Here is a 13,761-nt window from a genome sequence, read left to right on the forward strand (position 1 = left end):
CTAATAAAACCTCTAAACGAGGGGATCTTATTAGATAAACCTCAATCGGAACTAACACAATGGAGGTCTAAAATATCTCATTGTACTTTTTAAAATTATAGGGACACACGTAAACAAAAATTGGGGAAAAATGTCAAATTATAAACAAAAGAGTCTTTAAAAACCATCCCTTGATTTTTGGAAATTTTTGTAGAAATTTTCTAGAGTTTTTCAAAATTTTTATAAAATTTTTTGAGACTTTTAAAGACTTTCCCTCATTTATTTTGGCTCAAAAAAACCCAAAAATATTTTTTTCCTTATTTTTCCGAGCTTCAAAATATTTTCCCTGACTTTCCCCAAAATTTCTTGATTTTCCTGAATTTTCCCTATTTTTAGAATTTTTTATTATTTTTCCAATTAGAAAACTGATTAACAATTAAATCAATAAAATCAATAAATAAATAAAAGGTTCAGAAACAGACCAGTTTGACTAGTTTGAATCGGGTCAACCAATTCCGAAAGTGGGGGCCACATGCCAACCCATAGTGGTGACATGTGGCAATTTATTTATTTATTTTTTTCCAATTTATTATAAGTGACGTCACCCGCCATGTGACAACACCTAACTCTTTTTTTTTCTTTTCTTTTTTACTGTAGCAAGATGACATGAACATGACATCATCCTGCCATATGACACCTTCTAAGTGGCTCTGGACGAATGACGGAAATTGCTAACGTAACAGCAATCCAACCGTCCAAAGAAAACACAAATCTGTTGGTTGAGATTGTGACATGTGTCACCATACGGACGGTGACACATGTCCCACTTATTTATATTATTATTATTTTTTATTTTCTATTTTCTACTAGAGGGTGACATCATGCTGCTGATGTCACCTTACCACGTAGCAGCTTCTGAGTGGCCTGGAGGAAGAGACAGGGATTCTTGACGTGACAGCAATTCAAGCATTCGAAGAAGTAAAGATTGGACGATCCAGATTGTACCACGTCACCCATAAAATACTTGTACAATATCGTGCCACGTGTCACCAAGCAGTGGTGACACGTGGCCCATTAACCCCCCCCCCCATATAAAAAATAAATTTCTCTCTCCTCTCTCATTTCTCCCAAATATTTTCTCTCTCATCTCTCCTTTGCGATATGTTCTTCTCTTTTTCTCCCTTTCTCTCTCTATGTTCTTTCTTCCTTTCTCTTTCCATGTTTTTTCTTCTCCGATCCCTTTTTTCTCTTACCTTCCCTTATTTATTCCTTTCGATCTTTCCTTTTTATTCCTCATGATCTTTCCTTTTTTGTTTTTTTATCTTTCTTTTTCTCTGTGATTTTATTTGACTGTGTTATGTTTTTTTTTTGCAGGTTTTAAAAAAAAAATGAAATTGAGGGAAACCAAATGATGCTTCTGAAGATAAGTTCCCTTCCCCCTTTATTTTCTTTGTTTTTGTTCGAATTAAAGTGTGGTTTAAATTGATTTTGGTTTGATGTTTAGATAGGTTTAGGTTGACTTGGGGGTGAGTCAACCCGTTGAGTGGGAGTGAATGGTTGACTCAGGGTGAGTCAGCCCACTGAGTGGGCTGGGTTTTGTTTGGGCTTTTTTTTATTCAAAAGTAGGTCTGGGCCTTGGTTTAAAAAATTGAGTTTGTTTTTTAAAAAATGGGCCTAAGGCCCAGTATTGAAAATTTGGGCCCTAGCCCTTTTGTATTTAAAAAAAAAAGGTTTATTTTTAAAAACGGGGCCAAGGCCCAACATTCAAAAAAACGTGGGTTTTAAAAAAAAATTGGGCCCAATGCCTTGTTTTAAAAAGGACTCTGGGATTTAAAAATTGGGCCCAAGGCCCAACATTTTTAAAAACGTGGGGTTTAAAAAAATTTGCATCCAAGGCATTTGTTTTAAAAATGGGCTTTTGGGGTTGTTTTTTTAAGAAATGGGTATGAGGTTTGAAAGTTGGACCTGAGCCTTTTTAAAAATGAACAGTAGGCTAGGGGACTAAGTCAATGGGTCAATGGACCAATGGACCCAGGTCTAAGTGAGCCTAGGTCTTGGGGAGCTTGGCTCAACGGATCGGATCCGAACCCACGAGTCAAATCTTGTAATGCCCCGAACCCACCAAGTGGGGCCCAGGGTGTTTTCTGTCCAAAAATCAATCTCCGATACCATATTATTCATATACACAGTGGAAATAATAATAATACATTATCAACCATAATACCAAAGTACTATATATCATCCCCAAAAGAGGTATTCCATAATTCATATTACACAACCAAAAAGATACTTCCATCTGTCCTTATACATACCAACATTTAAACATAAACCTGTATATTTTAGTATCTTACATAACTTACAACCACAATAACTAAACCCTACCCCTGAGCTTGTTAAGCTCAATTACCAGAAGGACCTGAAAAGTTAATATATCACTAGGGTGAGACACTTCTCAGTAAGGACGAATAAAGTATAACAGTGTGTGTCATATGAGTTTTTAATGTATATATCCAAAATATAATCGTACGATAAACAATGACCACTGAACAGGTACAAGCAGACGGTACACACATAATTACCATAAAGCAACCATCGACATCAGCATACACATACAGATGATAATGCACAAACACTTCATTTCACATGGTGCCCAGATTACTTCTCAACGTGTGGTGCCCGGTTACTTTTCAATACATGGTGCCCAAGTTACATTTCAACACATGGTGTCCAGCATACTGAGCATCCCTCCCCATCATTCTTAGTACATACATCATGACAGAGTCCCAATGTTACAATAGAGTACCGCAGATATATCACAACAGGGTCCCACAGTTACAAAATCACAACCATTCATTTCTCAGTAATATATATATCACATCAACCAGGCAAGCAAATACATCACAGTCACAATATCCATTTCATTAATAAAAGTTAATCTCATGACACACAATTTAAAGATTTAAACTATACTTGACTAAACTGAGCTAGTCAGTCCTACTTACTTTGATCCTTTACATAATCTATAAGATAATCTAAACTAATATTCTAACCCGATCAATACATTCAGAAAACTCACTACTTTAATTTTATGGTCTCGTATTCAAGTTTAACTGGCTAGTTTTGAAGATAATAACTCATAACCTAACCCTAAGCTCAAATACTCCTTTTAAAACGATTGAGATTTTGAAACACAAGCCGTAAATGTCACGCCCTGAACCCCGAAATGGGACCCAAGGGTGAATATGTAATCAAACCTGTCCCTGTATCCGATAAAACATCCAAAGATACAGTACAATGGATAAGGGTCTGACCTCGTGGGGTTCCCAGGCATCCTAAACACATCCAATCACAATCATATATGCAGCGGAAAAAGGTTATTCTATAGCAACATATACAGTACCATACCAGAGTCTATATGAGAGCAGAACATGACTCTATTAAAACGTACAAACGGGTGCCCAAATACATCTCAAAATGGCAACCCACCAAAAATATAGTCCGAGCACTTACCTAAGCGCTAAACGCAGTACACCAACCACTACGCTCCCTACACCAGGACGCTAGTTCCGGTTACTCAAAGGACCTGTAAAAATGTATGTACAGCAGGGATGAGACACCTCTCAGTAAGGAAGAACATAGGTTATATCGGTGTATGGCATTTGAGTGTTATCATGATGCAACATACATGCAGTTAAATGCAATTCAATACTAGTTTCTACGGTGCATACACGCACCCATACACATACACATGATCAGTAATCCTCGGTGTCGTCACACCCTTCGGCCCGAAGCCGGCCTGCGACATACAGCGTTGGCCCGTAGCCAACCCGTGAATACGGCGCCACCGGCACATGGCTAGTCCCCGACTCCCATGGCATCGTACCAGCGCATAACTGGTGGATCCATACCCTTCGGCCTGATCTTCCGGAATAGGCTCACACCCTCAGATATGGAGCTAGACACTCCCAGTACCTGGAACAATTTTGGAACCGCGTTCCTACTAGCATTTCAACATATCACACACACATGCATGCTTATATAACCAAACAAACCACACCCATTTGGTAATCTAAATCATGGTTTTCCAAACAAATACAATTTAAACAAGTCAAGGCACGACCATCCCAATATCATAGTATAAATCAACATATACCCTCAGTTTTCAACAAAACCAGGGATGCAGCCCATCGCCTCCTTTTTCCCAAAACTGTAATAATGAAAAACCCATAGTTTTCCCCTTTAGATTCCCCCAAATGAGTAGTTAGAACACACGCAGGACTGTGGACCACAGTTCCACCGAGTTCGATTTAAAAAATAACCGATATAAACATAGTTCCCCTTACATTTTCCCCGGATAACAAATCCTGAACTCCAAGGTCCCTAAACAGCGAACCGAGTTTCAAAACCTACAAGTCATAGTACATAATATGCTCACAAGACAGTTACCTACAAAACTACCGGATTAGAATTGAAAACCGAGCCTTACATCGATTTTTCACTGAAACCCAAAAATCTCCGAAACGAGATTCCGATCCATAGAAGTTGTAGAGAATCCTTCCATGATCCTCGTGGTAACTTCAGATTTTTTATTCCAGCAATGATCGGCGAAGAAATCTAGAGAGAGAGAGTGTAGGGAGAGTTCTAGAGAGAGAGAGAGATAGGATTGAAGTTTCTTAATGAAGAAATAATGAAATTTTCTATTTATATCCCTTTGACCCGGCCCAATTCGTCGACGAAATGGTGTTCTCATTGATGAATCTTACACTGCCCTCGTCGATGAATCGGTGGCCTCGTCGACGAATCTGAGATCTCCTGTTTTTTTTCAAGACTCCTCGGCTTCTTCTCGTCGACGAGCCCCTAAATTTTGTTGACGAGAAATGCATGGCCTTCGTCTACGAACTCTGTCTTCATCGACGAAGCCTGTTCAGATACCAATTTTACCCCTCTTTTATTTATTTAACCCATTTATCATGGTTCACGTTCTTACAATAAACATATACATATAAGTATAAACTTCTTTTTAACCGGTAGAATTTAGAAAAGAACTAATATAATTTATTCCCCTTACCTATTTATGAAAAAGAAACCAAAACGGACAGAAAACTGTCGATGATTTTCTCTGTATCCATAAAACCGTTGACGGTTTTGTAGTTAACTCGCCCAGTTGATCCAAAACCGGCGACGATTTTTCTCATGCTCTCCGAAATCGTCGATGGTTTTGACCTTGCCAAGCAAATTCCTTCATTTTCTTTTAATCTTCCTTTATCTTTCCTTATTTCTCTCTTTGATACTTAATTTCTTTTATTTTCCTGGTTTGGATTTCTACAGATCCAATTGATTTCAGAGTGTTTATGTTCTTATTTTTTAATGAATATGGAATAAATAAATAAAAAAGAAGAATAATTAAAAAAAAACCCACCTGCTGTATTCCACTCCCTCAATCTTTAAACAAAATACTAATGACCCTTCGATCTGATTGTATGCTTTCTGAGTATCAAAGCCTCTCTACTCTTAAATTGCTTTGCACTGTGAATTACTTTACTTTGATGAATTGCTCTAACATGCTTGTGCGTTCTTGCCGAATATGAATTTCTGTGTTGGTTTATTACTGCATATGGTTCTCACTCCATGCTGCTATCTCTGTATCTCTCTATGAATTGCTTAATACTGTTATCTCTATCCCTCTATCTATATGTCTCTATATCTATCTATGTCTCTTTGAATTGCTTAATACTGCTATCTCTGTTACTCCCTTTTTATATCTCCATCTCTGTTTTTCTATGTCCCTGTTTCTCCCTATGAACCTCGATTTATAGTCCCAGGGATGAATTTAATTTTCAACAACTAGCCCTATATTAACTATTGCCCAATTTCCCTCGTGCAAGCGTGTAGGAGCCAACAACGTTCTAAGACTCTTGCCTCCTCCTCCATTTTTTGCATTTATTTCTGTTGCATTGCTTTTCTTTTATGTTTTTCTTTGATGCATTCCTTTTTTTTTTTTTTTTTTTGTATTTTTCTCTGTTGTATTTGTATATACAGTGTAATAATAATAATAATAATAATAATAAAAATGTCTTTCCTTTTGCTATATTTGGTCCCTAAACAAAATGGGGTGTCTACAAAATATATAATATTGCATTCAACCTATTAATTTTGAAAAATTCAAAATCTTACCTAATTTTTAAGTAGGGTGGTTATCATAAAAGCACACCTTTTTTTTTTTTTTTTTTTAATATCATGTATATGTTTCAATTTTTTTTTGGTTCGAAACTAAAAAAAAAAACCTAATCATGAAAATCTCATTCTCAAAATATCCAGCTACGTCCTATTCAAATCTTGAAATCTCACAGATTATGTCTACTTTTATACACTCAATTTCAAAAAATCTGAAAAGAAGTAAACATATTTTTCAAACTTAAAATATCACTTCTTTTATTTTAGACTTTTTAAACATACATCAAAATTATTGTAATTAATATATCCTTATAATTATCACGCATGGTGGATGTCCATGGCTAGTAATAAAACAAATTAAGTCCATTTAATTATTTTTATTATTTAATTTTAGAAGTTAAATTTTATTTTTTTAAAGACTAGCTTTTTTAAACGTTTAACTAAAATTTTTTAATTATAATGCAAATCCATATTCTTTTAAACCAAATGTAGTGTTTATTAGATTAACAAAACACTTTAAACAAATATAATAAGATAAAACTGGAAAGTATATTAAGAATTTATTAATGCAAAAGCAATTTACTTTAGAGTACCAATTCTAAAAAAATTTACATAAAAAATTATTCAAACTTCGAGATCTTTAAATGACAAAATGTTTCTAACAAAGTAACACAAATCATCTTATAGATTTAAGCGTGTATAGTACAAAAGCTAAAATGGAAAATATTAACATGGAAAGCTTAGAATTCGTACCTTAAATTTGCATTTATAAGATTAAAAATTAAATATAATGTATAATTGTATTTAATTTTATTCAACTGCTGAGAAAAACTTAATTTGAGACTTTAACCGATACTCCCCAGACAACCTAAGTTTTAAAATAACAATAGAAAGTGGATCCTTGATTCCAATGCTAATACTTATTTGCTCCCAATCTCTCTCTCTTTTTTTGTTTTTGTTTTTTCCAATTTTCCAAATGCCCATTTATCTTTATTTATTGGGCATGTGAGATTTGTCAAGGTTGCAACAATATAAAAAGGGAACGATATAAATAATTACATGAGCAATTTCAATTGGAAAGGAAAAATAGTCAACTACGATGTTGATAAAAAAAGCACAAACACAAATCATAATGAGAACAGTTTTAAGAGAAAACATAACAAATATCTATTTTGAATGAATGTAAAAATAGATTAGTAGCGAAGAATTTGAATAAATAAGATATATAAAATCGAAAACCCAAAAATCCTTAAAAGAGATATAAAGAAGTAAAGAACCTTTCCTTCCACACTAACCATTAAAAAAAAAAAAAAACAAATAGAAGTAAAATTTTGTAAATTTAGTGGAAATCCAAATGCATTGGATTCTCCCAATGCACTCCAAACATAAATTACTAACTTTTTAATTTATTTTTCTATATTTTAATCAATAAAAATAGATTAAAATAGTGGAAAAAAAGACACATCAAGAAATCCTTAGCTCTCAAGAATTGGAGGAATTAAAAAAGGAGGAACAAAAAAGAATTAAAATGCAGAGTAAGAGGGGCTTCAACGCTTCGTATTGTCGTGCATTTTATTCATACAGAATAAAATCAAGATAACAATCTACCCATGGTTATTTTGATGCAATCATAAAGTAAAATGCACGTTTGGATTGAATTTAAAATCAAAATTAAAGGGTTAACTTCCCTAAAACGGGGAACAAACTAATTCCAAAAAATATGATAAATTATTAAATTTATAAGTGTTCAAGACAGCGTTCTTCTCAAAATCATACAATTCAAGAACTAGATTTATTTTGCCGGCCACTTATGTTTTATAAATGAACGTCAATGATTGAATGATTATGTGTATTACAAAAACATTAAATTAAGAATTTTGATATAAAGCTAATTTCATGAGATTAATTTATTTGGAGTATGGTTATTTGAGGCTACGCCCATCTTAACGCAATTAAAATGTAAAATTATTGTATGTAGATTGATTCCAAAATTTAATTGTACAACGGAAGGAAAAAAAGGAAATGAATTGATTTTTAAAAAAATCAAAAGAAAATTTGAAGTATCACACAACATGTTTTTTAAAAAAATAATACAATTCAAGAAATAAATAAGATGACAATAATTTATTATCTATGACCTAATTTAACGGTATTCAATGATTTGGAGAGTAGATTAGTTCAAAAGTAAATTTCTTTAATAAATTTTTTTTAGAGATTTCAGAATAGATATTATCAAGATAGTTCAATGTTTATTGATAAGTGTCAAAGAATTATGGAAGAGTGTACAAAATTATCCTTTACCATGATTATTCACTTTTTGTCTTATGTTCCTTTGAATTACAAATAGATGATGGCCCCAAAAATGGAAATTTCTGTTGAACTTTGAACAGCACGCTACGCCAGGGGGTGGACTCAACTCTGCACCTGTCTTCTTCCTGCTACAGCCCCTCTCTCTCTCTCTATTCTTCCTTGCCCATTTCAGAATCGCACTTCTATCCAATCACTGAAATCCTCTCTTTGTCTCTTCCTCCCCAAGCTCCGTGTCTCTGCCCCGCGCGGCCCCCAGTGGCTTCGACGCCCAAGTCCTAGGGTTTCACTCCTAGGGTTTCACTCATCGCGAAAGGAAGGATTTTATTTCAGTTACAGGTCTGATTCTTCTTCGGTTAATCTCCCAGGTGCGACATCAATAACCCTTTTATAAGTTATTTCTCAAGAATCAAATGAGAAAAAGAAAAGAAAAAACAAAAGTAGTTATTATTATCTTTCATTTGATCTTCTAGAAGTATAGCTGAACTTCATTTGAATGTAATTTACTCTCTAGAAAATAGAGTTTACAGATTTCGATTGAAATCATTATTATTGTTAACATTTTAAGGCTACGTGGAGCAAAATATTTAAATCTCTGGCAGCTGGCACTGGTAAATTATATATATATATATTTCTAAAAAATTTAGATCGTTTGTTAAGGTAAGTTTTTTTTTTGGAGGTAGCGTTTGTGCATAGGTTGATCATTATGGGAAGATACTTGCTTTGAACTCTTTAAAAAATGTTATTATGAAATGGTGAGCCCATTAGGGAAAGAGTTGAGAATGTTAGTGTTCCCCATGACTTATGAGAGAAAAAAAAAGAAAGAGGGATGCAAAAAGAATTGAATAAATTGAGGCCTGTTTAGTTGTTGAAAACAATTTATCATTTTTCAGTTTTAATTTTCCAAAGAGTTACAAAAAAGTTAGCTATTTTTTCATTTTTACAGCGTTTGTATAAAATAATGAAAAACAATAAAAAGATTTGGCACTATTTGCTTTTGAAAATAGTTTTATTTTCCATTTATAATTTTTCAAATAGTCACAAAAATGGCCCCTTGTTTTCTAAATTTCCAAATTTTTATGGAAAGTGGAAAATATCTTTTTAATATTGTTATAGATTTCTTATTTCTTATCTAGTGTTTGGAGCATGGGAAATGGATATTGAATTTGAATTTTTGTTGTTTTGCACAATGAACAAACTTTTTATTTTATACATTTTTAATATGAATCTTGAAAAGTTGAAAAATGAGTTGAAATTTTTAGAATGCTTTGGAAAACTAAAAATGAAAAATAAAAATATTTTTCCATGACTAAACAGGCCCTAGCTACTTCTTTGAGTCATGAAGGGGGGTGGGTGGGGAGTGGTTAAATTATGAGGATCATTATCTATAATGCAAGGCATTTAGGGGATGTGAGGAAGAGAGTGGATTAGGGGTGGGTGGGGAGGTTGGTTTGACGTATTTAAGAGGGTAGGTGTGAGGAGTGCGATGCTGTCCTATTGTTGGGGGTGGCTGGGGGAATTCTTATCATGTGGGATTCCCGTTCAGTTGTTAAAATTGATAGTCTCGTGGGGTTTTTTTTTTTTACCATGTCGATTTTATTAGAAGTTTAAGGGTTTGTTTGGTATTGCTGCTGTTTTTTGTTTCTAAACATATTATAAAACATGTTTGTCTGTATTGTTATTTTTTGTTTTTGTTGTCGATTTTTAGCTGTTTGCAAAAAAACTGAAAAACCAAATTTTATGATTTAAAGTTGTTTTAGCAACTTGTTGCTAGAAATTTTAATATCAATAAATAGTTTTTTGGATTAAATAATTGATTTTATATACTTTTAAATAAAAATAAAAATAAAATGATCATATGAATTAAATATAATTGAAATAAAAATATACATAAATTTGAAAAAAATAATAATAAAGTCTATCACAAAATATTTTTACTATTTTTCAATTGTCAAGTCTAATGAAATTTTTATTGTAAAGTAAAATTTGAAAGTTTAATAAATAAGTAAAATAATTATAATAATTTTTTTAATTATAGTATTTTTTAATGTGTATTATTTGTAATTTTATTATTTGAAGGGGAGCTTAGACACAATGGTAAGGTTGTTGCCATGTGACCTGGAGGTCATGGATTCGAGGCGTGAAAACAATCTCTTGCAAAAATGCAAGGTAAGGCTGCGTACTATAGATCCATTGTAGTCCGCCCCTTCCTCGAGCCTTGCATACGCGGGAGCTTTGTACACCGTGCTTCCTTTTTTTTTTTTTTATATATATATATATTTATAATATTATTTGACTTAAAATGTATATGAGCATTTTTTAATTAAGTTTTTAATTTGTATTAGTTTTATAAATGTTATTAAACAAGTTGTTGGTTTTTGGTTTTTAATTTTTGTTTCTGGTTTTTAGCTGTCATTTCTGGTTTTCGTTTCTATAATTTTTGACCGTGGTACCAAACGACCCTTAAGGTAGGGATGCTCTTTTCTCTAGTTGTGAAAAGTGGGTGGCTTTGCAAAATGTGTATGAGTTCTTACTTGTGAGATATTTGGGTTTTGGAAGGAGTACAAGAGGGAGGGCTCTATGGTTTTGTGGAGTAAATGCAATCTTTTGGATGCTGTGTTTTGAGAAGGATCGAAGATATTAAAGCTCAATCGACCTTTCCTTCCTACTAGGGTTAATTTCTTTTGCTTCCTTGTGGAATTATTTATTTTTGATAACAAAAAAATGTATTAAGAGTCAAAATAATGTACAACAGAGGAGGACAAGAAATCCTCTAGATACTATAATCTACAATCAGATAAATTACATAAGAACTGCCTTCCTATCCCTTTGAAGGTTGGACAACGGTAAAACCCAAAAGAGCCAAAATAATGGGCCTAAACGAAGCCCCAAACACCGCTCTACCCCATTAGAGACTAGGGCATAATGTGCGGTCTCTGAAGTTGTGCTTCTCTCGATGCAAAGGGTCCATAAGATGGCAAAAATTGTTCCACTCCATAAAATACAACCCTTTTTCTTGAGCCATATGCTTCACAAGCATGAAATCTCCCACTTTTTGAGGTGCCAACTAAGCTTCACCTATGTATGAGAAGAGAGTGTTCCAAAGTTATGATACCACTTTATGGTGCCAAAAGAGATGCGTGTTCATTTGGTTGGCTTCATGGCACATCATGTTCATATCAGGATTGAGTTGTAGCATATCCTGCATGTTAATCCTGTTCAGTTTCACAGTCCAGATAAAGGTCAGATTTTCCAAGGAACCTTAGCCTTCCTAATGATGTGGCTCCAAGGGAAAACGGAGCTTTTCATTTCAGAGAGGGACAGGAAGAGGGAGAGGAGGAATCCATGGCGAGGATCAAGGTTCACGAGCTCAGAGGCAAGTCCAAGGCCGAACTACTAAGCCAGCTGAAGGATTTGAAAGCAGAGCTTGCTCTCCTCCGAGTCGCCAAGGTCACCGGCGGAGCCCCTAACAAGCTCTCTAAGATAAAAGTGGTGAGGCTGTCGATTGCGCAGGTGTTGACAGTGATTTCACAGAAGCAAAAGGCTGCATTGAGGGAAGCCTACAAGAAGAAGAAGTTCCTGCCACTTGATCTGCGTCCGAAGAAAACCAGAGCCATTAGACGACGCCTTACTAAGCATCAGGCATCTTTGAAGACAGAAAGGGAGAAGAAGAGGGAAATGTATTTTCCCATGAGGAAATATGCCATTAAGGTGTAAGGTCTCTGTTGGGAAGGATCCTTTGTGTTTTACTATTTCAATGCAATTACGCGATAATGTTTAAAATTTGTTTTCAGTTGAATGTAGAATTATTTTGATATTGCACCTAGCGTGATCACTCTTCATGAGACCTTAATGCTTTAGTTCTTTTTTTCCTAGTTCCATTTTTATGCTGTACCCCCATGGTTGTTGAGGTAGGGTTGAAAGCAAGACTATGCCTTTGTGCCTAGTATTTCATTGTAAAAAAAAAAAAAAAAAAAAAAAAAAAGTGGCTCCAAGGGAAAAACATTGGAAGAAGTGGTTTTAATAAGTGTGACCGGATGAGGAAAAATTTAGAAGAGAACAACCCAAAGATTCGCTCTCCCACACTCTCTCATCCTCCTTGGGGGTTTGGGATGAAATGATCTGGCACAGAAAACAAGGTGGTGACTCATTGATCTCTTTCATTAAGGTTCTTGAAAAAATGGAAGTCCCATGAAAGATGGTCCCCTTTAGGAGAGATGAATGAGCTGATGGGTGTGTTATGAAGAGAAGAAATCTTGAACAAATGAGGGACCTTCAACTCCAAAGAAACCTCACCCACGCACACATCCTCCCAAAATTACAATTCTTTCAAATCTCTTGGGGGGATCTCAGCATATCATTCTTTGAACTTCAAAGTGTTTGGAGAGGAGTGCTATTGTAATTAGCTATTTTGTGGAGCATGCCCTATCCTCTGTCTTCTATAGTTTTGCTCCGTTATTAGTGTATTTTTGTTTTCTATGAAAATACTAATACACTAGCGAACCATGAATTGGTAAAAACATTCCAAAACATGGTACATTTTTTTGTTCTAGAATTCTAAACCTCTTCTTGATACAGAAACACCTCAACATCCTCTCCAAAATACAAGTGCCATTACAGATTTTTCACTAATATATTATGTATACTGCAAACATTCAATGTTGTAAAGCATGTGTCAATCGTGATCCTGTTCTTATTCCATGAACTTGAACACTAGGACACAGTTTCTAATTTTATAAGTTTCATTGTATGACTCATAAGCTTAATTCTTGTAGTTATTACAATCCGTAACATGCCCTTTTCTTTTGCAGGGGTATTTAAAATGCTTTTTCTCCATTCTTATGACATTCTATTAGTCCTTATAATTTGTTAAACCAATTAAAATTATTATTACATGCAATCATAATGTAGACTCTTTCTGAGATCTTGTTCTTGAGAGAGTGGCAAAGAGACTGGATGGGTGGAAAGGAGCTTTCTTCACTTTAGGGTGTTGTTGTATTTGTATCACTCTTATCCATGCATGTCTATTCTCCATCCTTTGTATTATTATTATTATTATTTTTTTTGAATTCCTGTGAGAGTGGCGCAGAGGCTTGAGAAATTTATGAGGGACTTCTTGGGTCGAGTGGGGAAGAGAGTAATAGAGATCACCTTGTAGGTTGGGAGATTGTGCGTGGATCCAAAGGGAGGGAGTTTTGGGTCCTTGGTAATTTGGTGGCAAAGAACATTTCTTTGGTGTGGAAATGGTTATGGCGCTTTCCTTTTGAGCCTGACTCTCTTTGGCATCGGGTAATTCACTCT

General features: G+C 34.5%; 2 protein-coding genes across 6 annotated transcripts in view; both read left to right on the plus strand.

Annotated features, from left to right (window-relative positions):
• Positions 1–1,134: 1,134 nt before the first annotated feature.
• Positions 1,135–13,761, plus strand: part of LOC131159724 (polycomb group protein EMBRYONIC FLOWER 2) — a 152,894-nt gene continuing 140,267 nt past the window's right edge. For 4 of the 5 annotated variants that reach the window (XM_058114861.1, XM_058114862.1, XM_058114860.1 and 1 more), the window contains exons 1-2: positions 1,135–1,406; positions 8,501–8,828. The gene's annotated coding sequence lies outside the window, so the exon portion shown is untranslated. The remainder of the gene's footprint in view (positions 1,407–8,500; positions 8,829–13,761) is intronic. The other variant, XR_009137858.1, reaches the window with a different exon arrangement.
• Positions 11,747–12,335, plus strand: LOC131159725 (large ribosomal subunit protein uL29-like). Its single transcript, XM_058114864.1, has one exon. The coding sequence runs from the start codon at positions 11,806–11,808 to the stop codon at positions 12,175–12,177; it is 372 nt and encodes a 123-aa protein (XP_057970847.1). The 5' UTR covers positions 11,747–11,805; the 3' UTR covers positions 12,178–12,335.

Source organism: Malania oleifera, chromosome 7 (assembly GCF_029873635.1).
Source record: "Malania oleifera isolate guangnan ecotype guangnan chromosome 7, ASM2987363v1, whole genome shotgun sequence".
NCBI classification, from domain to species: Eukaryota; Viridiplantae; Streptophyta; class Magnoliopsida; order Santalales; family Ximeniaceae; genus Malania; species Malania oleifera.